Source organism: Spermophilus citellus (assembly GCF_964194105.1).
Source record: "Spermophilus citellus genome assembly, chromosome: 11".
Classification (NCBI taxonomy): Eukaryota; Metazoa; Chordata; class Mammalia; order Rodentia; family Sciuridae; genus Spermophilus; species Spermophilus citellus.
Genome location: NC_138192.1, coordinates 127,842,697 through 127,868,192, shown reverse-complemented (window position 1 = coordinate 127,868,192; position 25,496 = coordinate 127,842,697). Strand labels below are relative to the sequence as shown.

Sequence of the window (25,496 nt, the reverse complement as noted above, 5' to 3'; positions counted from 1 at the left end):
TGTATCTCCAGAATTTTTTTCATGTTGAAAACAAAACACAATATTCATTAACCAACTCCACATTTGCCAGTCTTCCCATCTCCTGGAAGTCCCCATCCTAATTTCGGTTTCCATGAATTTGCCTACTTTAGGTATCTCACACAAGTGGAATCATATGAGATAGATAGATAGATAGATAGATAGATAGATAGATAGATAGATAGATAGATTTTTTTGTGGCTATCACATTTCTCTTAGCATAATGTCTTCAAAGTTAATCTATGATGTAGCTCAAGAGAGAATTTCCCTTCCCTTTTAAGACTGAATAATACCCCACTTTGTTTATCCATTCATTCAGTGAACGTGATGTATAAATATCTCTCCAAGACCCTGCTGTCGATTCTTTCGGATATATACCCAGAAGTGGGATTGCTGGATCCTATGGTAGTTTCACTTTTAACTTTTTGAGGAAATGCCATACTGTTTTCCATATTTGTTGTATATTTTACAGTCCTACCAAGAGTGTACAAGTTTTCCAATTTTTCTACAAGCTTACCAAATCTTTTTATTTTATGGGGTAGTCATCCTAATGGATACAAAGTGATATCCCTCTGTAGTTCTAATGTGCATTTTGTCTAGTCTTAAATAATAAAGTCCTTTGATCATTTTTAGTTCCAAAGAATAATCTCAATTTAGTAAACATGATAAGCAAAAATTTACATCTCCTGCACACTCCTGAAAAGGTGTTCCCATCCTAATCCCTGGAATCATAAAGATATGTTATGTGGCTTTTTAGATACATTACAAGGAGGCAATAAGATGGCAGGTGGAAATAATTAGACTTCCTCACAATGAACTCAGCCTAATTCTTTTTTTTTTTTTTTTTTTTTTGTGATGCCGAGGATAGAACTCAGGGCCTTATGCATGAAAGGCAAACACTCTACCAACTGAGCTATATCCCCAACCTTAATTCCTTCTTAAGATTAAGAGCCATCTCGTCATAAAGTCATGAAAAGTTAATTTCTGTTTTATTATAAATTACTGCGATTTCTAAACTTGTTTGGAATTCCTGGCTGTGCCTTGAACTCACCCATGCCTGGCTTTCCCTGACCAGATAACAACCCCTTCTAAGACCTTAGTGGCGCCTCATAAATCCTGGCTCCCCCTGACCAGATAACAACCCTCTCTGAAACCTCAGTGGCGCCTTGTAAATTTTGAAATACCTTGAAATATAATGCCATGTAGATCATTAATCTGCTATCTGCCTTTGTATTATGCTTGTTGAAATCCTGTTATCTGTAAGTTCTCAACTTTTTGTGCTATATAACCGTGTTCCTGGAGAGATGGGGTGCTGATCTCTGGCCCGAGATTTAGGGTGAGACAGTCGCTGGCCAGCCTTTGTGTACACAAATACAAGCTTGCTTTAATTTGATTTAAAATTAGAGTCGGTGGTCTTTTCTTTGCATCAGGGATCAACACTCGACTTCCAGAGTGCTTGTGACTCCTCCAGGTTGGGAGATGGAAGGTTCAGGAAACACCATCCTCAACAAAGGCAGATGCTTGCATTTTCCATTGAAGCAGATTCCAAAGATGATTCTTTTTCTCCTGTAGCACTTAGTGGTATCTTCAGAGTTAACCCCTCTGGACTCTTGGGCAATGCTTGCCTCTGGCCAGATGTTTCTCACTCCATCGTCATCCTCTGCTGTCAGGGGTAACCTGTCCAGCCTCTCAGATGAGGCCCCTCTCCTTTGCCTTGAAGACTTTAGGGACACATCTTTTCCAATAACCCCACAACTGGACCTCCCCACTGTCCTCTTGGCCCAGGAGACCTCTTGGGCATCCTCTCCCCTATGCCCATCATTGGAAGATGCCCAGTTTTCTCTCCATTATATATATATACCTTTGCTTAGCCATCAGCAGGCAGTTCCTGCCATAGCCTTTGACTTTTCAGAGGACAACAAGGTTTAAAATTTGTAAGTGTGTCTTAAACTACTTTTAAATAATAATCTGGATTCATTCAACATTTTTTAAGATGAAAATTATGAACTATTTTTCTGATCTTGCTTGTAGATACTTTTCCCAAGCTTTTTAAATTAGTCAATATGTGTTTTTATTTGGCATATCTACATAGAAGCAGAAACGGTTTCAGGAAGTATGATATGGTTGCACTTATTTATATGAAATGTTAGTTAAAACTTGGAAATTCTGAGATAATTCACATTTCTTCCTTGAGTGATTTATTTTTTCTTAGGGCTATTTGCAAAGTCCATTTCTTCTGAACATTTGCCCAAACCCCACACTTTCCAACTTGAAACTCAGGATCATTGCGCCATGTCTGCATGGAAAAGGACATTTTACAAGAACTCAGCTAACTGTAAGTGACTTGAGCCACTACTTCCTCTCTCCCCTTCCCTTCTGTATCTTGCTCAAGTTTGTACTTCTCTGGGGGCTCAAAGGATTTGCACATCACGAAATTGATTATTGTTTATGTCATGAACTGTCTGTCACTCTAAATACCAACTTAAATAACTTTCCAATCCAAATCCAGGATATCAAAATCAAAGTTACCTTACAAGGGATGGAGTGGTGGCTCGGTGGTAGAGCACTTGCCTAGCTTGTGTGAGGCACTGGGTTAGATCCTCAGCACCACATAAAGATAAAAAAAAAATTAAAAGCAAAGTTACCTTTCATATGGGAAATGCTCAGCTTACCTTCTGTAGGTCAGTTCTTGAAAACACACACAAAAAGAAAACCCTTGTAAGTTATTGAGTCTTAGAAGACTGCTGAGGACCTAGAGAAATGGGGAGGAGGCGTACTTGAACTAAAAATCATTGCAAACCTTTTGAATTTTACACAAATAGATTCTCAATTTTAAAAATTTGTTTTAAAAGATAATTTCCAAGTGAAAATATAAAATTACCATATAGCATTCAACTGCTGTTACAAGCAAAAGTCACCCTTTGATATCAGAAAATAGAGTTTAAAATTTTTTAAGGATAGTTGAATGTTGTTTAGTAAATGGAAGATTTAAAACTGAGTTAAGCTTGGTAATATTTTTTTTACTTTTTTTTTTACTTTTTTTTTTTTTCACTTTCTGGGAGACAAAGATAGTCTTGGCTCTCATATTGTTTAATATTATGACAGAGAAAGCATGGCTTTTGTAGGGTGGGACAGTGAACAAAGCCGGATTCACAGGTCATGGGTCTCTTTCTCATCTGGGTGCCTGCGGTCTAGCAAGCTCCAGTTGGGTGTCGGGGACAAAGAAGACCTGGCACCATCCTGGAAAGACACTTGAACTCTGGAAAAGACAAGGTGGCGCTTTGACTTCTCTGAGAGGAGACAGCAGACCTTGAAGCCCAGGAGCAGCACAAGGGCAGAGGAGGAGCCCCTGGACTCTGAACGCAAGGGAGGCCTGCGTTTGGAGAGGAGGGAGTTGCTGCTTCTCCCGGCTGGGTGTCCACACCCGAGACACATGGGAAACCCAGGCCTGAATCCCCAAGCAATTGGCCCAGCTCCCAGTGGTGATCCCGCTGGGCAGCATAAGGGGGGTAGCAAGGGTTGGGAAATGTCCTGACCTCTGAGCTCAGGTAGGACCTTCCCAAGCCTCCGCTTTTCTCGTTTGTAAATCAGGAATTATCAGAACTACATTGTAGAGTTGGTGTCGGGTTTGACGTAGTGTACAGTGGCTCGCACGGTGTCAGGGAGCATCACAGTTGCTCAGTAACTAGGCCTTTTGTTTCTGTCCCTGTTGCTCTGCCCTGTAAACAAAACTCAGTAGTAAGGGGGCTCCTGTGAGCGGCTCCTTTTGCCCTCATTTCCCTCCCCTTTGGTGGTGACCTCCTGCACCACCCAATCTGTGAAACCAGGAACTGCATTTTCCAGACTCCTTGCTTCTAGGGCTCCAGAGCCAGCCAGGTGACACCAGTAAGAGACAGTCGTGTGACATGTAGAAGCAGAAGGAGACGGGGACCATCTCGTTCCTTCTGGAAAGTCAGGTCACAAAGATGTGGGGTCTGGAGGTAGCGGGGACCATGGTGGCAGCGGCTGTACGGTCTCCAGACCCCACGGCAGAGGTTCACCCTTGACATCAATCACTGGCCCCTGACTTCTGCTCCTCAGGTCCTTCCAGGGGCTTTGTTAAGCTTCTGAGTCCTGGGTCGAGTCCTTTTGCTTAAAATACCAAGAATGATGATTCCTGTCTCTAGAACTGAATCCTGACCAATTCTGAAATGAATCCTCTGAAAAAACACAGAAACACACACGCAAACTTCTGTGAAAGAATTTATTTCATGCCCCCACCTCAGACTTGCTTAGAATTAAGTTCTGAATTGGCCCCCATGTTTAAGCCGTTTCGATGTTCTTGTTTTTCGAGAACTGTTAACATAAAGCAAGGGAAGCTTCCTGGGGTCCTGAAGACTTAACTCTGTTTATATATAATATTGAAGTGCAGGCTATTTGTGGTGATCATAACCCCTCCATTGTCTTTTTTTTTTTTTTTTTTGGTTGGGAGGAAAATGGTCCTTGAAACAACTTGGCCTTCCAATATCTTCTTCCCTCCTTTCATGGTATAAAGAACCCCAGTTTTTAGCTGGGGATGCTGCTTCCCAACTGAAGCTTATTCCCAGCCTTTGTTAAGGCCAGGTGTAGCCATTTGACCAAGTCTGGGGCAGTTAGAAGCAAGGTGATGTTTTGTGTAACTCCTAGAAAGTGTCGTGAGAAGGAAGATTCAATCCCTTCTTTGCCCCTGCTTCCTTCTTATTGGCTGGAGTGTGAGTGTCATGATAGACACACTAACAGCCATTCTGGATCATGAGGTAGCTACAGATCATGGCAGAGCAGAGGAGAATGAGACTGTTGACTATAGAACCGTTACCATCTAGGGGTGCTGGGTGGGTTGTCTCTGTTCAGCAAAGAAGGGAAGAACAGGACAGAGATAGCAAGCAAGAAGTAGGTTTGTTGCAAAAGCAACAGAGATACAGAAACGGACTTCTCCAGAGAGATGGGGCCCCAGAGCTGAGAATCCAGTGGGGAGTTTGGCCTGTTCTTTCATGGTCTCTGGAATTTCCTCCTTTCCTTATCCCCTCCCCCATCCACACTTCCCCACATTCATTTCCTTTCATTTCTTTGGTGCTCCCTCTGTCCCCATGTCTGTCTTAGTGTTTCTATTGGGTCCCCTGCTTGTGTCCGTGAGTACTTTCATCAAGCAGGAAGTTGGCCTTGTCAGAAGACCCTCTCCCTGCTCCTGTTCTGGCCCTGCCCCTGACCTCCTCACTTGACATCTTGCCGTGGCTGCCTAAGCCCTTCTCCGTCTCCCTCAGAACCACCCCATAGGCCTGGATTACCAGTAGGGCAGGCTGTGAGAGATGTTGATCTCAGTTTAAAATTAAAGACACGAAGATGATTTCACAGAGGCCAGTTCATTATATGTGGCGGCAAAACATCATTTTGGTTGACTCAGGTACTTTCATAACCAAATAAAGATACCCATTTGGGGTTGAGTCAAAGGCAGGTCCTGGCCCTTGCTGATGTGTCTCTTAGCATTGGAGTTATCCATTCAAAGTGGCGGAGTTTTGCTAGACCGGCCCTCTGCTGCTCCTCGTGTGACCAGAGCCCAGGCGACAGCACAGCTCGTGGTGCAACCTGCTCCGCAGTTCTGTGTTCTGAAGCCCGTAGACCAGCGGGTTAAAACACTGGGCAAATGCAAAGACACCAAAAAGCACCAGATTTAGAGCAAAGAAAGACACCCCACACCTCTTGCCTAAACCCAAGATGATCAGAGTTGGCAATACGTGTAAACTTATCTGCACTAAATGAATAAGAACTGTTTTCCTCGCTTTGAGGTTGGACCTGTTAAAATGGCCGGCTCGTTTCCCTTCTCGATAGATCAGAGAGTAACTTAGAAGAATGACAGATAAAGGAAGGAACAGGAAAACCAAGCCTATGGCTCTGGCAGGAATGCTATTCAAGGTCACAGGGCATAGGGGTTCCAATTTAAAAACAGCAATGGGGGCTAAGTTAGTGACCTCGATGAGGAATAAGCAGACATTCTTGAGTATTATGGTCGTCCAAGTTCCTGCCAGAATCCTGTACTTAACTGAACCCACAAAGGACAGAGATTTCAGTGGCCAGCAAATCGCCAGGTAAGTGTTGAGAGCCATCAAGGCCAGAGTGAAGAGAATCCCTTCTCCAACACTTAGCTGCACCCCAAACACCACCCAGCAGATTAGCCGCGGGCTGTGGGCCAGCAGGGCCCGCATTCCTTGGAAAACAACCCCCAGGCCACAGTAGGAGGAGATGCACAGCAGATGGTGGCAGAGGAGGATGTGCCGGACCTCTTTCCTCAGTTTCCGATCCTGTGACACTATGGTGACAATGACGATGGTGATGAATGTGGCGAAGGAGAAAGCAACCAAATACACAGAGGCCTTCACCGATGCTTCCAGCCTCAGCCAATCTGATATGTTGCAATGCTCAGAAGACACGTTCATGATCTTTGGGGCTGGCTCAGCTCCTGGAGGAGAAAGGGACAAGAATAAGTGACTCTGTGCTGAAGCTGCTCTTGTGACTCTCAGCTTTCCCTTCTCGAGGAATAGATGCACATCCCTTGGGATAGAGGAAGACAATTTTAGATAGTATTGATATGGATCAGTGAAATAGGAGAAATCCTCAGAAGTCGTCTATTTGGTTGAGGGAGGGGCACGTAAGCAAATCATACTAAAAGGAGGTTTGAAAGATGTGTTCTGAGCACCCAGCAGATTGCTCCAATTCAGGTCAGCAGTCTGATTCTTTATGCATCTTTTTCTTTCTTGGATTGTAAGAGCTTCTTGAAGTAAGAGCCTAAAGCATATTATCAAGTCAATTGATTAACCACTAAGCCCATGTTAACACCTAGGGCCTGCCAAGGTCTGGGGAAGAGGTGGGGGCAAGAGCTGTGAGGACCGTGGAGGAGTCATTCATTCAGGGCCTTCCACGAAAGGGAGATGAACAGTAATGATGGCGATCAGGGTGATATTTGCTGGACTCTCCCCAGGAGTTAAAACCTATCTCAGAGCATATTCCTCAGGACCCCCAGTTTGTTTTAATTCTCAGCAAGTAGTTTTAAAATGCACTTTTCACAAATGAAATGAAAAAGACTTAGAAGGGCTAAGAATTATGGTTTGGATCTTGAATGTCTCCCAAATGCTTAAGTGTTAAAGACTTAGTCCCCAGGATGGCACTACTGGGAGATGTTGGGGCCTAGTGGGAGAGCTTTCGTCACCAGGGACGTGGCCTTGAAGGGGATACAGAACTCTAGGCCCCCTCCTGACCCTCTTTTGCTTCCTGGCCTGGAGGTGAGCAGTGTCCCTGTGCTACTGCTCAGTCCACGATGTGCTGCCTTGCCATCTGCCCCAAAGCAGTGGGGCCAGCAACTATGGACTGGAACCTCCAAAACTGTAAGCCAAAGTAAGCCCCTTCTCCTCATCAGTGGACCACCTCAGGTGTTCGTTACAGTGATAGAAGGTTGACTAGCACACCTCCTCAAGGCCACATGGCTTTTGCATACTGGAGCCAGAGTTTGGATTTCGGACCCCCATGCCAGGACTGGCCCTCTCGACCACTACGAGGAAGCTCATGTCAAATGCAAGACCAAATGAGTGCCTTCTCAGGTTCTCCTATACCCATGTCCTTTGCCAGCTAGACTCCACAGGTAGGAATATTGTTTCTATTTTTAGGAAGCCAATAGACTGCAGGTCCAGGAAAGTGCTGGAATCATGGGATTGCTGCCAAATGACAAAGCAGACACAGTAGCCTCAATAAACCTTCTCAAGCACACACAGCAATGAATGGCAGACTGGGTGATAGCTGGGGACCCTTGAACTCCCTATCACCATTGTAGCTGTGAAGCCTGTCGAGGAGATAGCAGCTGTCACCTGCCCACCTGTACCCCATCCAGGGCAATGTACCCTGTGGCCCTGGTTGCCCCACTCCTTTCCCATGACCTACAACATCAACTGAAAATCATTCTGTAGATTGCACTGAGTCGATCAGAGTCTATCTCTTAAAAATCTGACCCAAGGCACACAAAGAATGATGTTAAGTAGCTAGCCTCCTAGTTAAGTTGTAGTATGAGCAAGCAGAAGAGACTGAGACAGAGAGAGAGGGAGGAGAGGACAGAGATAAATGAGGCTATGAAGCCCCAGAGGCCACAGAAGCTCATGTAGACGAGGGGCCAAGCATTCTCTGCTGAACTTCTGATTTCATGGAGATATCCTCATTTTCCCTCTATGGGCTCTAAGACTTTAACACATCCCTCTGTTATTTGAGCTAGTTAGATGGGTTTTTGTCACTTTATTCTGTCCTCTAGACTTCAAAGTAGAACAAACAGGCCCAGAAGAGGTAGAGCAGATTGATTTCCCAAAGGACTTATCACAATGGCGATGTCACTACTCCACCTTCCTGAGCACCTAAATGCTACCCAGCTCCGCAAGAAATCTCCCTCTGAAGACCTCGTTCCTTTTTGCTGGATATTGTGTTTGTTGAGAGCCACAGCCAAAGGGGCCCCAGCAAACTTCCAGCTGCCAGCAAACTTCCAGCTGCCGGCTGATGATTGGTTCACAGCGGCCTCAGCAACATCTAGCTGATTGGCTCTTCTGCAGTGATGTTCATTGGGCTGTTTCCCCGCCCTTGAGACTGCAAAGCTGATGATTGGCTCACAGCGGCCCCAGCAACATCTAGCTGATTGGCTCCTCTGCGGGTGATGTTCATTGGGCTGTTTCCCTGCCCTTTCAGACCACGGAGCTGCTCATTGGGGGACTTCTTTGGCTCCGCCCACGGGACCCAGCCAATCAGCCTCAAGAGCAGGAGGATTGTGGGAGGTGGTGAGGCTTGTGTGGGTGAGAGGCTTGTGGAAGCCAGTGGTGGCAGTTGGGCTCTGAGGGTTTTTTCCTGAGGAGCTGTTTTGTTTGGTGTTTGTAGTTCTAAAAATAAAGTTAGTTTCTTTTGGCAAGTGGCTCCTGAATTGTGCCCAGCCAGACTGCGGCATTGTTGTCGCCTTTTATGGAGAATCTTTCCAGAGCGGATGGATTTTGCTTATAAACCCCAGGCATTTATTTTCTATACTCTCCAGTTCTACAGAGAGGAATAGAAATTGTAAAAGGTCACGAAATTCTCAAAGTCATTGATTGTCAAGCTTCTTTTAGTGGTAGATTTTCAATGAAAATCTTACATGAGAACCCCTCGATATTAAACAGAAGACTGCACATCTGCTCTCATCAAACGCTTCCTCCTTAATTGCTGACTCCCTAGCCCACGGGACACATTGTTTTGCTCTTGTTCTCAACCAACCTCCATTGAGCACTGAGACATATAATGCATATTCCTGATCAGTGAGGGTATAAGGCAGTAAGAGTCTCTGACACCTGAACTCATTGTTTAGTGGATAATGCAGATTACGGTTTAATTAGATAACTCTCACCAAGAACTTGTTTAGTTTTACTTATTCACCAAATGAGCAAGAAAGCCAGGTGTGCTTTGGAAGTATTGTGAGAAAATAAGTGAGCGCTGTGGTCCGAAGAAGTCAGAGAAGGCTTCCTGGAAGAAATGAGGTCTTTTAAGGATTAGAACTAACATGAAACAGGGCAGGAGTGAGGTGGGGAGGAAGAGGAGAGATGCTGATTGCAGGCAAAGAGAAACAGTGAGAGCCAAGGTGAACCCTACCTGATGCTGCAGGCATGAGTATTAGCTGGGATTTATTGGAGAGCAGGTTTGTTCAGGGCACTCAGGACCAGACTTGGAGGACCTCCATACCACTCCAAGGGTTTAAACTTATTTTGTGAGTAAGAAGTAGCCTTGCCAGTTGTCGAGAATACAAATAATAACAAATGCTGGGGAGGATGTGGGGAGAGGATACACTCTTACATTGCTGGTGGTACTGCAAATTAGTTCAACCACTTTGGAAAGAAGTATGGAGATTCCTCAAAAACCTAGGAATGGAACCACCATATGACCCAGATATGCCACTCCCCAGTATTTATCCAAAATAACTAAAATTAGTATACTGTAATGATACAGCCATGTCAATACTTTTAGGTAGTGCAATTCACAATAGTCAATTTATGGAACTAGCCCAAATGCCCACCAATAGATAAATGGACTAAAAAAATACAGAACTTATACACAATGGAGTTTTACTCAGCTATAAAAAAAATGAAATTATGGATGGCATTTGTTGGTAAATGGATGCAACTGGAGAATATCGTGTTAAGTGAAATAAGCCAATCCCCCCAAACCAAGGGCCGGATGTTCTCTTTGATATGTGGCTGCTAACTCACAATAAGGTGGGGGGGGGGGTAAGGAAGAATAAAAATACTTTGTATTAAACATAAGGGAATGAAGGGAATGGAGAGAGAATAGGAATAGGAAAGATAGTAGCATGAATAGGAGATTACATTCCTTTATACATATATGAATACAGGACCAATGTAATTCCATATCATGTACAACCAGAAGATTGGGAAATTATACTCCATATATGTATAACAGTCAAAATGCATTCTACTGTCATGTATAACCAATGAAAAAAAATTTTTTTTAAAAAAGTAAATTATGGAATTTTCCAGTAAGTGGATGGAATTGGAGAATACCATGCTAAGTGAAATAAGCCAAACTCGGAAAATCCAGAGTCAAATGTTTTCTCTCATAAGGGGAAGCTGAGTAAAATAAGGGGAAATGGGAGCAGGGTTGGATATCACAAAGGCATAGGGAAGGTCAGTGGTATAGAAGAATGAGATAGAGAAGGACAGGAAAGGGAAGGAAATGTGGAATGAAATCAACAAAATTACACGATGTGCATGTACAAATACACCACAGTGAATTCTGCCCTTATGTGGATTTATAAAGCACCCATCAAAAATAACCAAATTTCCTTCAGACAGAAGTAGAAGAAGGAGAATAGTGGGAAAGAGGAATGAAGAGAAAAAATGGGGGTGAGGGGTTGGGGACTGAAATGGAATAAACCAGATTCCATGCATACATGATCTTGTGAAAACAAACCCAACAATTATGTATAACTGTAATGCACTAATAACAAAAGAAAAAGGAAGCTTGTAGATTCACACTTCTTACTATCAGATTTTGAAGTACTTAGATACAAGTGAAGATAAAATGGTAACTATTGTGATGCCCACCAGAGGTGAAGAGCTAGGACAAAGTGCCGTCTGCCCAGGGTGGTATTGGACATGAACCCTGACTGCAGAGCATGTGGCCCAGCAAAAAGGAAATTTGCACAGTGGACCCTTGAACCACAGGAAGTGGCTTAAATACTTTTCATATATATGAATTTCAAGAGGGTTGGAAATCTGCATAATAAATGAAAGCAGGCTTTATTTCCCTTAATTTATTTATGAGACCTCAGGAAGATCAGGAATTTCTTTAGAATCATACACCCAGAATCTCCCCGTCTCCAAATCCATTCTTCTCAGAAGTATATTTGCATACCAGGAACTTGGGACAGCCAAGGCCATATAATTAGTTCCCCTTTCTACATATTAACTCCATTTAGAGACAGTTCTTAGAGCTGCCTTCTGAAATTCTAAAATGGGGAACAACAACTTCCTTCTAACCCAAAATATTACTTTGGTTTCCACTTTGAGATAGACACAGGAGCCAAGAGACCTCAGCAAAGAATTACGTTATTATCTCCAAGCACCCTGACCAAATCAGAGCCAGCCACCCCCACTCTCTGCAAAAGTCCTGTGGCAGGTGACAAAGCACACCAGATGGCCTCCTTAAGAGCCTTGCTCAGGGCAAACCCTGAACACAACATGCTTCCCTTGGGGACAGAGAGAATATAAGGAGAAATGACCAGGCCATATATAAAAATAAAACTCTGACCTACAATCTGCAGCAACCAACCCAGGAAACCAACCTCTTATGTCCGGTCACCAGACCAGGAAGCCAGCCTGAGCAGTCAGGCTCGCAGGAAGTCAGACTGCTGTAATGACAACCAGGAAGCCAAAGAATAAAGCCTGTAAAAATTGGCCCCAAACAGCCAAGACTTGATCACTCGCTGGCACTTTTCCTAACTTCTGTCCTGCATTTTTTTATCTTTGGGTTCTAAAAACATAACACACCTAGGACCAAAGAGGGAAAGTCAAATATGCCCCTAACCAATCACGTCAGCTGTCCCTCTCCTATTTAGCTTATCCGCAGCTTCCCCCTGCCAGCAGCCTCAGCTCAGGGCACACCTGAAGCCTCCCCTTTTCCCACTATAAAGCTTTCTCACTCCTCTGCTGGCCCCTGAGTCTCTGCCAGAACATGAGCTCAGAGGAAATAGTCTTTGCCTACTCTCATTTGATTGGTCTTTGGTTCTATATCAGTATGTAAAGATGGTGCTAATGGCTCCCCCAGGAGGACATGCTCTGAGCCCAGTTTCCAGGAGACTATGAACTGTGGGGGTCCACGCAGCTCCCCATCCTATGCCCTCCTGGTCAGCAGCAGGAGCATGCTAGGACTTTGGGTGAGCAAGACAGATTGGAGGGCAATCACTACCTTGGGCTCTAGATCTTGGGCTCTGGGTCACTGAGCTGAGAGGATTTTCCACTTCTCTCACCTTGGAGGGTCCACAAGGTGACCCTGATGAACAGACACCCCACTTCAAACAAAATCCAAGGGGACAACGGGACTAGACTGGAAGGGAGCAAAAGAGAAGGGCAATGACAGATGCACAATATGCCCGAGGACAGTGTGGTTGACTGTCCTACAAGATGGCTTAGGAGGTGCCAATCTCTTTAATCCATGCAAAAAGCCTATGAAGTCAATACTACCATATTCCCACTATTCAGAAAATTGGGGAATGGAGGAAGAAGTAACTTGGCCAAGGACAATGAGCTCGAGATCATGATTCCAGAATCTGGACCAGGGAGTCCAAGCCTGGGTGCCCCTCTCTAAGCCCGTGGGCCAGGTGCACCAGGCCAACATCTAAGGGCCCCACGCATGCTCCATGCGGTCCTCCCAACAGGCTGCAGAGGTGGGGAGCAGGTCATGTTTTCATCCCTGCCTCACGGGAGAAGGTGACTGTAGAACATTCAGGGAGGGAGCTGCGGGTTGATGGTGAACCCTCACTTCAACCCCCGCCCTTCTGGTGTCTGAGGCCATGTTTTGCTCTTGTTGTTTGTTTAGCATTTTTTTCCCCCAACAGCACCAAGGTTGGGTATGTGAAAAAATCCTGGGTTATTGAGCAGGTGTCATAGACAGAGTATCGTCCCCCTAAAGCTCCTCTGTTGAAGTCCTAAACCTCAGGACCTCAGAATGTGACTGTATTTAGTGATAGGACCTTTAAAGAGGTCAATAAGGTAAAATGATTCTATTAATGGTCCCTGATCCAATCTGACTGGTTTCCTTGGGTCCTAAGAGGAGGTCGAGACAGACATCAGGATGTCATACACAGAGAGAAAAGACCATGTAAAGGGACAGGAAGGTGGAGGCCACCTGCAAGCCAAGGGGAGATACCTTAGAGGACACCTTAGGTTGCATTTCTAACCCCCAAACCCTGAGGAGTCTAAGCCACCCAGTCTAAGCCACTTTTGTTATGCAGCCCAAGCACAGGGCTACAGCAGGAAGAGGAGGCTGCCAGCTGCCATCTGGGTCTGGGTGGCTGAGAATGGTTTCCCCTGGGTCCAGCTAGACCCCTCTCAGGACCCACGTGTGGAATTCTGTAGAAACAAAGACTGTGACCTCAGAGATGGAGGAGGTCTTTTACTTCTTGGTGGTTAGGGTCCATTAAGCCATGTCTGCCACCAAGGTCAGAGCCCATGTCTGAGTTACTGCTGACGGGCAGAACCCATGAGCTGACCGGGAAGTACAGAAACGATGTCATGTGCTCATTGGCTGCTGGCAGAAAGTCAAGAAAGAGAAGCAGACGCTTCCGGACGTTCACCACCTCCCCTGAGGATCAGACCGCCTCCTCCCCACAATAAACGCACCCCCCTCTCTTTAAGGACCTCTCCTTATGTTTTGCTCTGTTCTAGGACCTCCCTTCTTTGGTATTTTGAAAATCATTTCAGTCCACAAAGCTTAGACAATCTTCTCTGTTATTCGTCTCAAAAAGAGCAGGAAGGAAGGGAGGGAATGGGTGATTGCTGAGCATCAGGCCCTCGACATCGAGAAGAAACATTTACTAAATATCAGCTGTGAGTGTCAGTCATCCAGAGGCAGCTCACAGGGTGACATGAGGCCTGGGTGAAATCACAAAGCCTCCTTAGGTATTCTCACTTCTGAGGACAGGAAAATTACACGTTCCTCTGATGAAAGTCTCCCAGGGAATTAACCCTAAGTCTCAACCTGCCTTCTTCACATGGAGGGAAATTCTCCAGCTTCCTCCTCCACTTTTTTCCAACCAAAATTTCGATCTTCAGACATTCTTCAAAGGGCTCCTGAGATTGGTTATTCTAAAGAGTCAGCCCCTGGCTTTAATAGAATGTTTTCTTTCTCTAAAATACTTACATTTAAACACACATCTCTAAAAGCAACATGAACATGCATCTTTACCAAACCTAGAGCATAAAGAAATATCTTTAAAAGCAGATAGCAATGGTGATGGCATTTCTTCATCTTATAATTTAAATAATGATAAGTGGTTATAACTTATTACTAACAATGATATCTTTAAGAACAAAGGATACAATCTAATGACATATTTCAGTCTTTTCTATATGTACCGATTATGTAAATAAAAATAAGATGTAGGAGTCCTTCCAGGATTTCAGAAAAAGACTGTGCAACACGTACTATAATAGCAGCATATATGAAAATTCACATATTTCATGAATCTCAATTAAAACCTAAGTAATGAATTTATGAGAAATTACAGTATTCTGAGGGCTGTGGCTGGGACTCAGTGGTAGAGCGCTTGCCTAGCATGTGTGAGGCACTGGGTTCGATCTGCAACACCACATAAAAATAAGTAAAAAAATAAATAAATAAAGGCATTCTGTCCAACTTCTCTCTCTCTCTCTCTCTCTCTCTCTCTCTCTATATATATATATATATATATATATATATATATATTATCCTGAAATAAAATCATAAGAGTTCTCTTATGATTGGCATGAGACAGGACAAGGAACTAGTAGACATCTCAACAGATAACTATTCAATCAGTTAGTGGATTTCAATTACCAAGTGCCCCCAGCTTAGATTGAAACGCTAGAGCCACCACAGTAACTGTGACATCACAGTTTGACCAATCCTGAATCCTATGAGTTTTCTGATCTTTCTCCCTTCTTCCCTCTCTCCCAGATGTCAAAGGTCCCTGTGATGTCAATAAGCTACAAAGAATAAACAACATCTGTACATTACTGAGCATGTGATTCATTACTAATACTATGTTCCAGAAGCAGACAAGATGTTGCCTTTGGGCTATTGGTTTGTCTCTGGAGTTCATCTTGTAGTATTTACTTTGAAATATGCTGATGTTATTTTAATGCTGCATCCTGGCAAGTTTTAAGCTGGTTAAAAGTTAATTTGTTTGTGTAGGACCTTGGCATTATTAAAGCCTATAACACAGCACATAGTAGCCAACATGGTGAGCTTTGCTTTGCTGGTTGCCAATCCCCTCTTCAAGTCAGTCATTTTCATTCATTGCACAGTTAAGACAGCAGCCCCACCTAAAGCAATAAGACAAACCCTGTCTGTCTCTGCAGAACACACCCAGCTTTAGCCATAAACCAGGTGTTTCATTGGTGCAAGTCTTAGCAAAGCTGAAATCAGCAGATTCCATGAAGCTCTTTAACTCTCTCTGATCTAGCAGTTGGGATTATTGTTAACCGTCAGACATAATTCTGTTTCTCTAAATCAAAATATAACTTAATTATAGCTATTCTTACTAGCGATTTTTATATCCTGTGATTAGTTTTGCAGATGAGAAAGAAATCCCTTAGTTTTGAAATGTACATGTAATATGAATGGCTTGGTTGAATACTTTTATCTTTATTAGGTTTCTTTACTTAGTATATAATATACTTGATAGTATGTGCTGTGTAAAGTTGGCTCTTTAGATCTAAATACTATATAATTTTAAATAAATACTAAAATTGAAACTGAAAATCCAGGGAATAACTTAACCTTTGGCCTTCTCTGAGCACTTTTAGCACATAATAGATTATGAATGTGAACTGTTACCTAATTACTGTATAATCAATTTCTCCCAGTTGTAAGAGGCCTATATATTTATAATTACTTTGGCAGAGACATAAGCCCATCCGCCATAGCAAATTCTATTACCATGCTGATGGACTTGCATTTTTCCATAGCAAAATCTATTCGTTCCAAGTTATTAAAGTTTTTGTTATTTTCATTAGTATTTATATTTGCCTTTTAGAATTAGCATAGAATTCTAAATCATGTGTGGAGAGCAAATAGCTGTTTCATACTTTCCCCATGATTTTCTTAAAGTTCAATCATTATATTAATTTTTTTTTTATTTAATGGACTTCCCAAATAAAAATTTATTTATTGTTTTTAATGTCATTTTTGCAATTTGTAAATATAGTTTGTATTTTTCTAATGGAACTTATATTCTCAGTATTGATGACACAGAATATTACTAACTTTGTAAACACCAGTTGTCTATCATTAAATCATTTTTGAATGTACAAATCATTGAGTCAGAGGAATTCTTCAATTCCTGCCCATACCCCATTTTCTCTGTATACAATCCTTGCCCACTCATCCACTCATTTGCTCATTTATTCATTCAATGAGCACCTACCATGGGTCGGTCACTGTGCTAAATACTGAGCCAGCAGAGATGAATAAATGAGCCCACTGGGCTGGGGATATGGCTCAAGCGGTAGGTAGCGCGCTCGCCTGGCATGCGTGCACCCGGGTTCGATCCTCAGCACCACATACAAACAAAGATGTTGTGTCCGCCGAAAACTAAAAAATAAATATTAAAAAAAAATTCCCTCCCTCCCTCTCTCTCTCTCTCTCTCTCTCTCTCTTTTAAAAAAAAAAAAAGATGAGCCCACTGCCCTCGAAAAACTTTACTTCATTGATTTAAGAATGGGGAACAGAAATAAACTCTGGGGCAGTTTATAAGAGAAAAGGCAAAAACAGACCGATTTCCTATTTTTTAAGTTGGAGAAAATGTATGAAAACGGCAATGCTTTGGTTGGAGAAAGGTGAGTTCATTTCTTTTTCCCAAGAAGAGGATCTGGAGGAGGAACTCTTCCTTCTCTTGCATGAAAGCCCAGACAGGAGATGTTGGATGGATCCTAGTCAGCTCAGTCATAGCAAAAGAACCCTGCTGAAAAAACCCAGGGCCCAGGATGTCTAGTGAGGCTATTGGAGGAAGACAGAGCAGGTAGAAACCCTCTGGAGCCTGTAACTGTGCCAAAGCCTGCCTAGGAAATGAGAGCAAATGTGATAAAGTCAGACTGACATATGACCACTATGTTTATTTATTTTTTATTTAATGGACTTACCAAATAAAAATATATTTATTGTTTATAATGCCATTTTTACAATTTGCATTTTTGCAATTTGCACTTTTGCAGGAGGAAAATGATGCAGAAAGAACCTAATTGAACCTAACTGAAGGACACACAAGTGTTTGAAGAGTACAGTCAGCTAGATCTTGATCCTAACATCATGTCTGGATCCAAATGACGAACAGGCTTAAATTCGTCAGGATGCAGGGTATGGAGAGGCTACCCCATCACAGAACAGATGACCAGTCTATCATCGTAGGGATTCTCACATGCAGTACAACTGAGCAGATTCAGGTGACAACACAGGTGCATGATGCAAGGCCCCCTGGGAGGGGAAGGTGGACCTCAGATAAGGGATAATGGCTGGCACACATAAATCCCACGATGTGGATCCAATAAAGGCAGGGCTGTGTCCCTCCCACGTAGTGAGAGTTGCTCCAGTACTCGAGGAACCTTCCAGTATAGCCATAAAGTTCCCACCTTCCTTTTCACCAACTCTTTGGCCACCCTCATCCATGGGCTCAGTTTCACATAAATTAACAAAAGAGAGAGAGAGAGAGAGAGAGAGAGAGAAAATTGGCAGTTGCAAATTCTACCTAAGAATCAGGCTCACACTGTCATCCTCTGGTTGTTATTATTAACAATTTGAACTAACTTGAGTATCTACATTTGATACAGACTTTTATCCTGCCCTGACTTTATATGTTTTCCATTTAGTCTGTGTCTTGATTTGGGGACTGCTGGTCTCGAAACATTGACTATGACTTCTGAATGATCCAGGACTGGAAATCACATAGGTCATTTGCTCTTTCAGAGTAGTCATTAGGGTGACAACGCTAATTCCCGCCTGGACCCCAACAAAGAGTATGTGGACTGAGGACCCTTTTTTTTTTTTTGTAAAAGATAAGTAGCAGGTCAAGAATGGGGGCTTCAGCTTGTGTGATCAAAGCTGTCAAAATCCATAGCCCCAGAGCAGTGTCGAGTCTCAGGGAGGCTCCTGGAAATAACAAACCCTGCCCAAGACTTACAGATGGTTTGCTGTGAGGACTCAGTTGCCTCTTTACTTAAAATCAGGAGGCAGCTGATGATCCCAGAGCGTAAGACATGAGATCACTCAGCACATTTTGTGGGTTCAAACAGTTTAGAGAGTATTAGAATAACAACTGAAAATTGAAAGATGGTTGTTCCCTTAAAATCCACAAAAGGCCAAGAGCAAGAACTTGCTAATGCATCACTAACATCGAAGAAGCCAAGGGGTCCTTATCATAGTCCGATCCACTTGATAAGTCTATTCCTCAAGACAAGAAATAGTTACAGCCCTGCCACAGCAATACGATTTTATTCAATGGGCACCTACTATGCATCGGGCACAGCACAAAGTGCCGGTGGGTAAACGGAAAAAGTGAGGCAGAATCACCACGTTTGCAGAGTTCACCGACTCTCAGGGAATACAGATACAAGGCAAAATATTCTTTAAAGTGCTATGAAAACTCAGAAAAGGGACTCTAATCTTCCTAGAATGGTCAGAGAAGACTTCCCTTAGGACACTGACTTCAAAAACATGAAAGACTCGTCCATCCAGGAGCTGGCCCCTGGCTCATTCAGTCATGTTGAGCATCTCCGACTGTTTTAGACACTGTGGATGCAACACTGAACAAGAGAAGGCCTCACTCCCAAAGTTTATATTCTTTTTTTTTTATTTTTTTTTTCAAAGTTTATATTCTTGTAGGGCAACGACATTACCAGGAGAGACACTGAACGGTTCCTTCAAGACCATCCAACATCTACCTTCCGCCCTCATTTCCTCCCCCACTTGTATTTTCTACTGAGACCAGAGTGCCTTAGTCCAACCTGGGGCAATTCTGTTCTTTTTGTAAGAAAACCTCTCCTAAGGACAATAGTGCCAGGCCATTGCTCATCACCATAGTGGTCTAACTCCCAAGGGACAAGGTCAAGTTTATGGAAATGCAGAGCTGAAAGTCAATGTTAAGCAGAAGTCAAAGTGGGCGCGCAGTGCCCAGCCTGATGCAAGATGTTCTTACCTTAATTCACCAGTGGAGGTCTTTCCTGCCAGTGCAAGTTCTCTTTTCCAGGAAAAAAATATGTGGGAAAATGACAGGATTCTCTTCGAAATCCCAGGCAAAACTTCCAAAACCCAAACTCTAGCAGCAATGAACCCCTTTCACCCAGGACCCTGAGCCTTCAGACCCAAGAGTCCCCTCCTCAGTGCCTACTGCCTGGGCCACACTACATACAGCTGTGTGTAGAGCTGCTGGTTGGCTAAGAAAGCCAGGAACTCTGGTAGCCACTTCCTGAAAGAAAGTTCAGACCCTTTGTCTAAAAAGGAAGTGGAGGAATCAGAGCCACAGGCTTCACTTCTGCATGCAGGGTCCCTCGGTAAAGGGGCACCCATGTCCTGCATTCCTCTGGTCTTTGGGCCCATTTAGATTTGTTTGTTTTTGTTTTCTTATGGTACCAGGGATTGAAACCAGGGGTGCCCTATACCCCCAGCCTTTTTTAGTTTTTTAGTTTGAGACAGGGTCTCCCTAAATTGCCCAGGCCAGCCTCCAAATTCCAATCCTCCAGCCTCAGCTCCTGAGTACCTGGGATTACAGGAACACACCCCATCTCTGACCAGCAGGAACTAGCCTTCAAAGATCTCTGATCAAGGGCTAGGACTGTAGCTCAGTGGTAGAGCACTTGCCTAGCATGAACAAGGCCCTGGGTTCCATCCCCAGCACCACAAAAAAAAAAAAAAAAAAAAAAAAAAAAATCTCCAATTACTGTAGAAGCCACTGAAATTTCACAACAGAGGCAAGGGAAAGGCAGTTGATTCTGAAAAATTCTTATTTCCTGTTTGCCAACATGTCTGCTTTAAATTCCTCAAACTGCTAATTACATAGCAAGTCTTATATGCTAGCCTTGGGTCATATTTAGAGCCTTCATTTCTCTTTGAAGTTGTTCAAATAATTTATTTTTTATAAAAAAAATGTATAATATGATCACTGTGATGTACACCTTCTGTCTTTTCCTTGGGGATGGGTGGTCTGAGGTGATTGAGGTCCTCAACATCTTTCCACTGGGGAACGTCCAGTAATTGTGTTGGAACCCATTCCATCTCCACCCCCAACTTAAGATCCTGCTCTTAAAGTGTTTGTTTTAGGGACAAGCATCTAACCCAGACCTAAGCCAATCCATACTCGGCCTTAAGAGGCACAAGTCAAGATGAGCCAATCCGAGGGAGATCCAGGACTCCTCCTCTGGGTCTGGAGTACATGGTCCTGGATGTTATCACCCGCCATTTTGTCACCACAAAACTAAGCAGATTTCGAATGGAAAAGAAGCTCTAGAAGGCCAAAAAGAGATATAAAGAGAAATCAGGTCCTTAAAAAACTTTCTGAGCTACCAAATTAAGCTAACGCTGAAATCTGTCTTACTTCTGGACTTTCTAGTTATGCGAACCAACTAATTTTCTTGTTTTTTGAAGCCAGGTTAAAATGAGTTTTCAATCCTTGTAACTGAATGCATACTAAATGCTTCTGGTAGATATTTTTATAAAAATGCATCGCCCCATTTTTACACACACACACACACACTGCATAATACAAAGAAAATTGCATAGCAATTTTAATTTAACATTAAATATTTCAGGGATTGGGATTGTAGATGTTTGGGGGGAAAGTATGAACTTTTCAATGTTGATTTATTTGAAAAATTTTAACAAGTTGGTTTTTAAAAATAACTCTGGAGGGGCTGGGGCTGTAGCTCAGTAGTACAGTGCTTGCCTAGCACAGGTGAGGCACTGAGTTTGATCCTCAGCACTACATACAAATAAATAAATAAAATAAAGGTACTGTGTCCATGTACAACCAATAAAAAATATTTTAAAAAAACCCTTCTGGGTAGCCTTCATTCACATTGGCTCAGAGGGTTAAACACTTTATAAATATAAATATAAATATAAATATAAATATAAATATAAATATAAATATAAACATATATATGTGTATATATGTATGTATATATATATATATATATATATATATGCATATATTTTTTTTTCTTTTATTTAAAGTGGCTGCCCTGGACTTTATGAATGGAAAAAAAATGTAACTGAGGAAAGTGTACAAAAATTACAAATAGTCACCAATTCTAATAGGGCTGACTAAACTGAAACTATATCATTGTTATGGTTTAGATATGAGGTGTCTCCTGAAATCTTATGTGTGAGACAACACAGGGATGTTCAGAGGTAAAATAATTAAGTTGTGAGAGCTATGACCTAATCAGTGGATTAATCCATTTGAAGGATTGGAAATTTGAATGGATTACTGGGAAGTAGGTATGGACAGGTAAGGCGTGGCTGAAGGAAGGAGGTCACTGGGGACATATTCTTGGGAAAGTATTTTTCCCCAGCTCCTAACACAGTCTCCCATGCCCCCTTCCTCACTGCCATGAGCTGAGCAGCCTGCCTCTGCCCTGCCCTTCCATCCTGTGTTTTTTCTGCCTTATCTGAGGCCCAGAGCAAGGGAGTCAACCCACCAGGACAGGATGGAACCCCACCAACCAGGAATCAAAATAATCACCTCCTCTTCTAAGTTGTGCTTGTCAGGTGTTTTAGTTCCAGAGACAAAAATCAGACTAACATAATCAATAGTAAATATGTGTATTACAGCTACTGTGGACCGGGATTCAATGACATTAGTATATTTCCTTTTAGATAGACATTTTTATCTTCTTAAAAAGGTGACTGGAAAGCTATTGCAAGACTATCTACTGGATTCTGAGATATATAATCTGTACCTCAATATAATATTTTTCCCATAAAAGGAAACACTTTCAAATATGACAAAATTCTTACATTAAAAAGGTTTTGTGAATTTTAAATATTTATTCACCGTGCCTATAAATGTGTAAATAAGCTACATTTTTAAAACATACTTACATTCTCTCTTTCATATATAGATAAAGATCTGGAAGGCTACACAGATTGGGTTAGCTTGTGGGGATACTAGAGGAAAAGTGACCTTTGATATTAATCAGGTCTGTTTGTACTTTTATGACTGAATTAATATATTGAATTTATAAATTTGAGGTCAAGTTTTAAAATTTTGAAGAGTAGGAAAAAGAAATTAATCTTGGGGTAAAAAATCTGTATCTGGTGATATTTCAGGGATGTGTTAAACTGTGTGATGGGAATGGAGGTATGAAAGATGGTTTCCACTGCATAAGACAGAAAGCCTCGGTGTCGGCTGAACTCATTAGCCACAGACAATCTGTTTCTCACATAAAGTCCTCGGGGCTCCAGGGCTGGTTACTCTGGACACTGAGGGAGGTCACCCAGGCACAAGGTCTTCCTGCTGTCCTGCTGCTACTTCATCCCCTGCTTGCTGGCTATCTGCCCTCATCTGGTTCTTTTCATAAGATGATGGAGACATATCTAGACAATACCATACCCAGAGAAAGAAAGGGGCCCCTCTTCCTGTGACTTCCTAAGGCTGAGGTGTCTTTCCAGAACTGCTAGGACCCATGTTCCCTCCAGCCTCACTGACCAGAATTGTCACACGCCCTTTCCAGCTAAGCATGGCACGAAGAGGGGAATTGCCACGTTTGGCTTAGACCAACCAAACCTGAGAAAGAAACATGTAGGAAGAAGGCAAAGCCATGAGCCTTCCCAAAACTATCCATTCATGGACATGTTCATAGATGAGACAACTCAATATTGTCAAAATCTCAATTCTCCCTAAATGGAGCTCTAAATTCAATGCAACTGCCATCAAAACCCCAGCAACCCTTCTCTTTATTTTTAAAATAGAAACTGACAAGCTGATTCCAAAATTCATATAAGAAAACAAAGCACCCAGAATACTCAAAATAACTTTGGAAAAGGAAAACAGGATCGGAGAGTAACACTACTGGATTTAAACTGACTCTAAAAAAACTTCTGGGTTTTTTAGAGTCAATGTTTAATTAACACAGCATGGTGTAGGCAGAATGCTCGACCTATAGATCAATGAAACACAATAGAGTCCAGAAAAAGACTCATGCAAATATGGTCAATTGGGTATTGACAAAGGTGCCAAGGTAAAATCAATTGTAAATGGAGTGTCTGTGATCCCAGCTACTCAAGGGGCTGAGGCAGGAAGAACACAAGTTCAAGGTTAGCCTGGGGGAATTTTCTTTTTAAAGGGATAAGGATGAAAGTAGCTTCATTGTAGAGAGAGTACCCTGGGTATTCAATCCCCAGTACCACCGCCCCCCACCACCATCAAAAAAAAAAAAAAAAAAAAAAACAAACTTGAAGATGAATTTCTGACACATCTGACACATTCTACAATATAGATAAACCCTGAAATCATTATACTAAGTAAAAGAAGCCAGAAACAAGGGACATATATTATATGATTTATTTCACATGAAATATCCAGAATAGGCAAATCTGCAGAGACACAAAAATTACATATTGCTGGGGTTTAGAGAAAAAGGGATGAATGGGCAATAACTTCTAAAAGACTTGGGGTTATTTGGGGAGTAATGAAAATATTCCAGTTCCATAGTAGAGATGATCACACAACTTTGCATATACACCAAAATCACTCAGTTGTACAGTTTAAAGGGGGCGAATTGTATGGTATGTAATTTTATTTCCATCTTTGTTTTTTAAAAAAGCTGCTTTTAACAACAACTTTTTTTTTTTTTTTTTGAGAACTAAATTAGCTTGGCTAAGATTGTCTCTCCCTGTTCCTCCAACCTGCTCACACTTGTTTGAAGTCTGGCAGCCTGGAAGGATATTTTAAGTGTTTCCACTTCCTCTCAGAGTAGGTTGCTGCGACCAGTGGTGGGTAAATCAGGATGAAATCAGATCCAGTGCTAAGGAGTATGGCTGTGGGTCCAGGCTCTGCCCACACACTTTCTGTTCCTTTTCCTTCCCCCAAGTCCTGTGCCTTCCTCCTAACAGTCAGCATCTGCCTCTCTGTTGGAGGACTACCCCCAGGCTGCCAGAATCCACCTCCCCACTGCACTTGGCCAACCAGATGTTCCTGAAAAGAATTCACTCCCCCTAGGGCAGCCTAACCAGTCGCTAGCAAATGGAGGAGTATAAACCTCAGCTCCCCTGCCTCTGATGAGGGCAGCTCCACAATATGTTTTAAGTCAGCGCTTTTCACACTGTAACGCTCACATGAATTGGCTGGGGATCAAGTTCAAATGCAGATTCGGATGCATGAGTTCTACAGTTCTTCAGTTCTCAAAAGTTCACAGGTGATGCCAGTTCTGTCCACTGCAGACCCCCTTTAAGCAAGCAAGAACCTCTTTTCTCTTCAGAGATCCCTTTTCTCTTCAGAGATCTCTTCTAGATCCCTGAAGGATCCAGCCAGACCACAAGCCTCTGTGAACTAGAGAAAGAGTCCATGAAGAGCCCAGGGACACCCTACACAAGGTGTGGTTGCACAGATAGGCTGGAGAAGGACGCTTGCCCCCAGGTTCCAGATGTGCTGGTGGGAAGACTGGCATCCTTAGGCTCTGTCAGACCAAGTCACTGGGCACGTTAGGACAGTCCTCTGATGAGTTCATAGGACTGCTCTAGGAAGCAAATACCTGATTGAACATCCCAGGTATGAAGCTGGAAAACGACCTCTTCTGTGCTCCAATGGCACCTTAATGTTACTCTTGGTTTAGCCTTTGTAATCACTGCTGGAACACTTATTTCTCCTCTCTGTGGTCATTCACCAGATAGTCACGGAGTGCCAATTTGTGCCAGGAACAGTTTTCAGCACCAAGGATTCAAAGATGATCAATACAAAAGCATTTTTATAGAATTTAAGTGGGAAAGATAAAGTAAGCAAACTGACAAAATAATAAGAAACCTATCACATGGTAAGAATTGCTATGCATAGAAAGTTAAAGGTGCAGAGTCACAGCCAGGAACTAATAGCTACTTTAGAATCAATAGCAAGGGAGGGCCTGTCTGGGGGATGACAGGTGCGCTGATATTAGTCTGACTTCTGCCATATAATAAGGAGGTGGAATAGCCCACGTGACAGGTGGTTC

At 42.7% G+C, this 25,496-nt stretch overlaps 1 protein-coding gene across 1 annotated transcript; it reads right to left on the bottom strand.

Moving 5' to 3' along the window:
- Positions 1-4,305: 4,305 nt before the first annotated feature.
- Positions 4,306-19,659, bottom strand: LOC308630677 (olfactory receptor 11H7-like). The gene is made up of 2 exons (XM_081261063.1): positions 19,490-19,659; positions 4,306-6,490 (listed from the first exon to the last, which is right to left on the bottom strand). The coding sequence occupies exon 2, from the start codon at positions 6,465-6,467 to the stop codon at positions 5,553-5,555; it is 915 nt and encodes a 304-aa protein (XP_081117189.1). The 5' UTR covers positions 6,468-6,490; positions 19,490-19,659; the 3' UTR covers positions 4,306-5,552.
- Between the last annotated feature and the right edge of the window lie 5,837 nt (positions 19,660-25,496).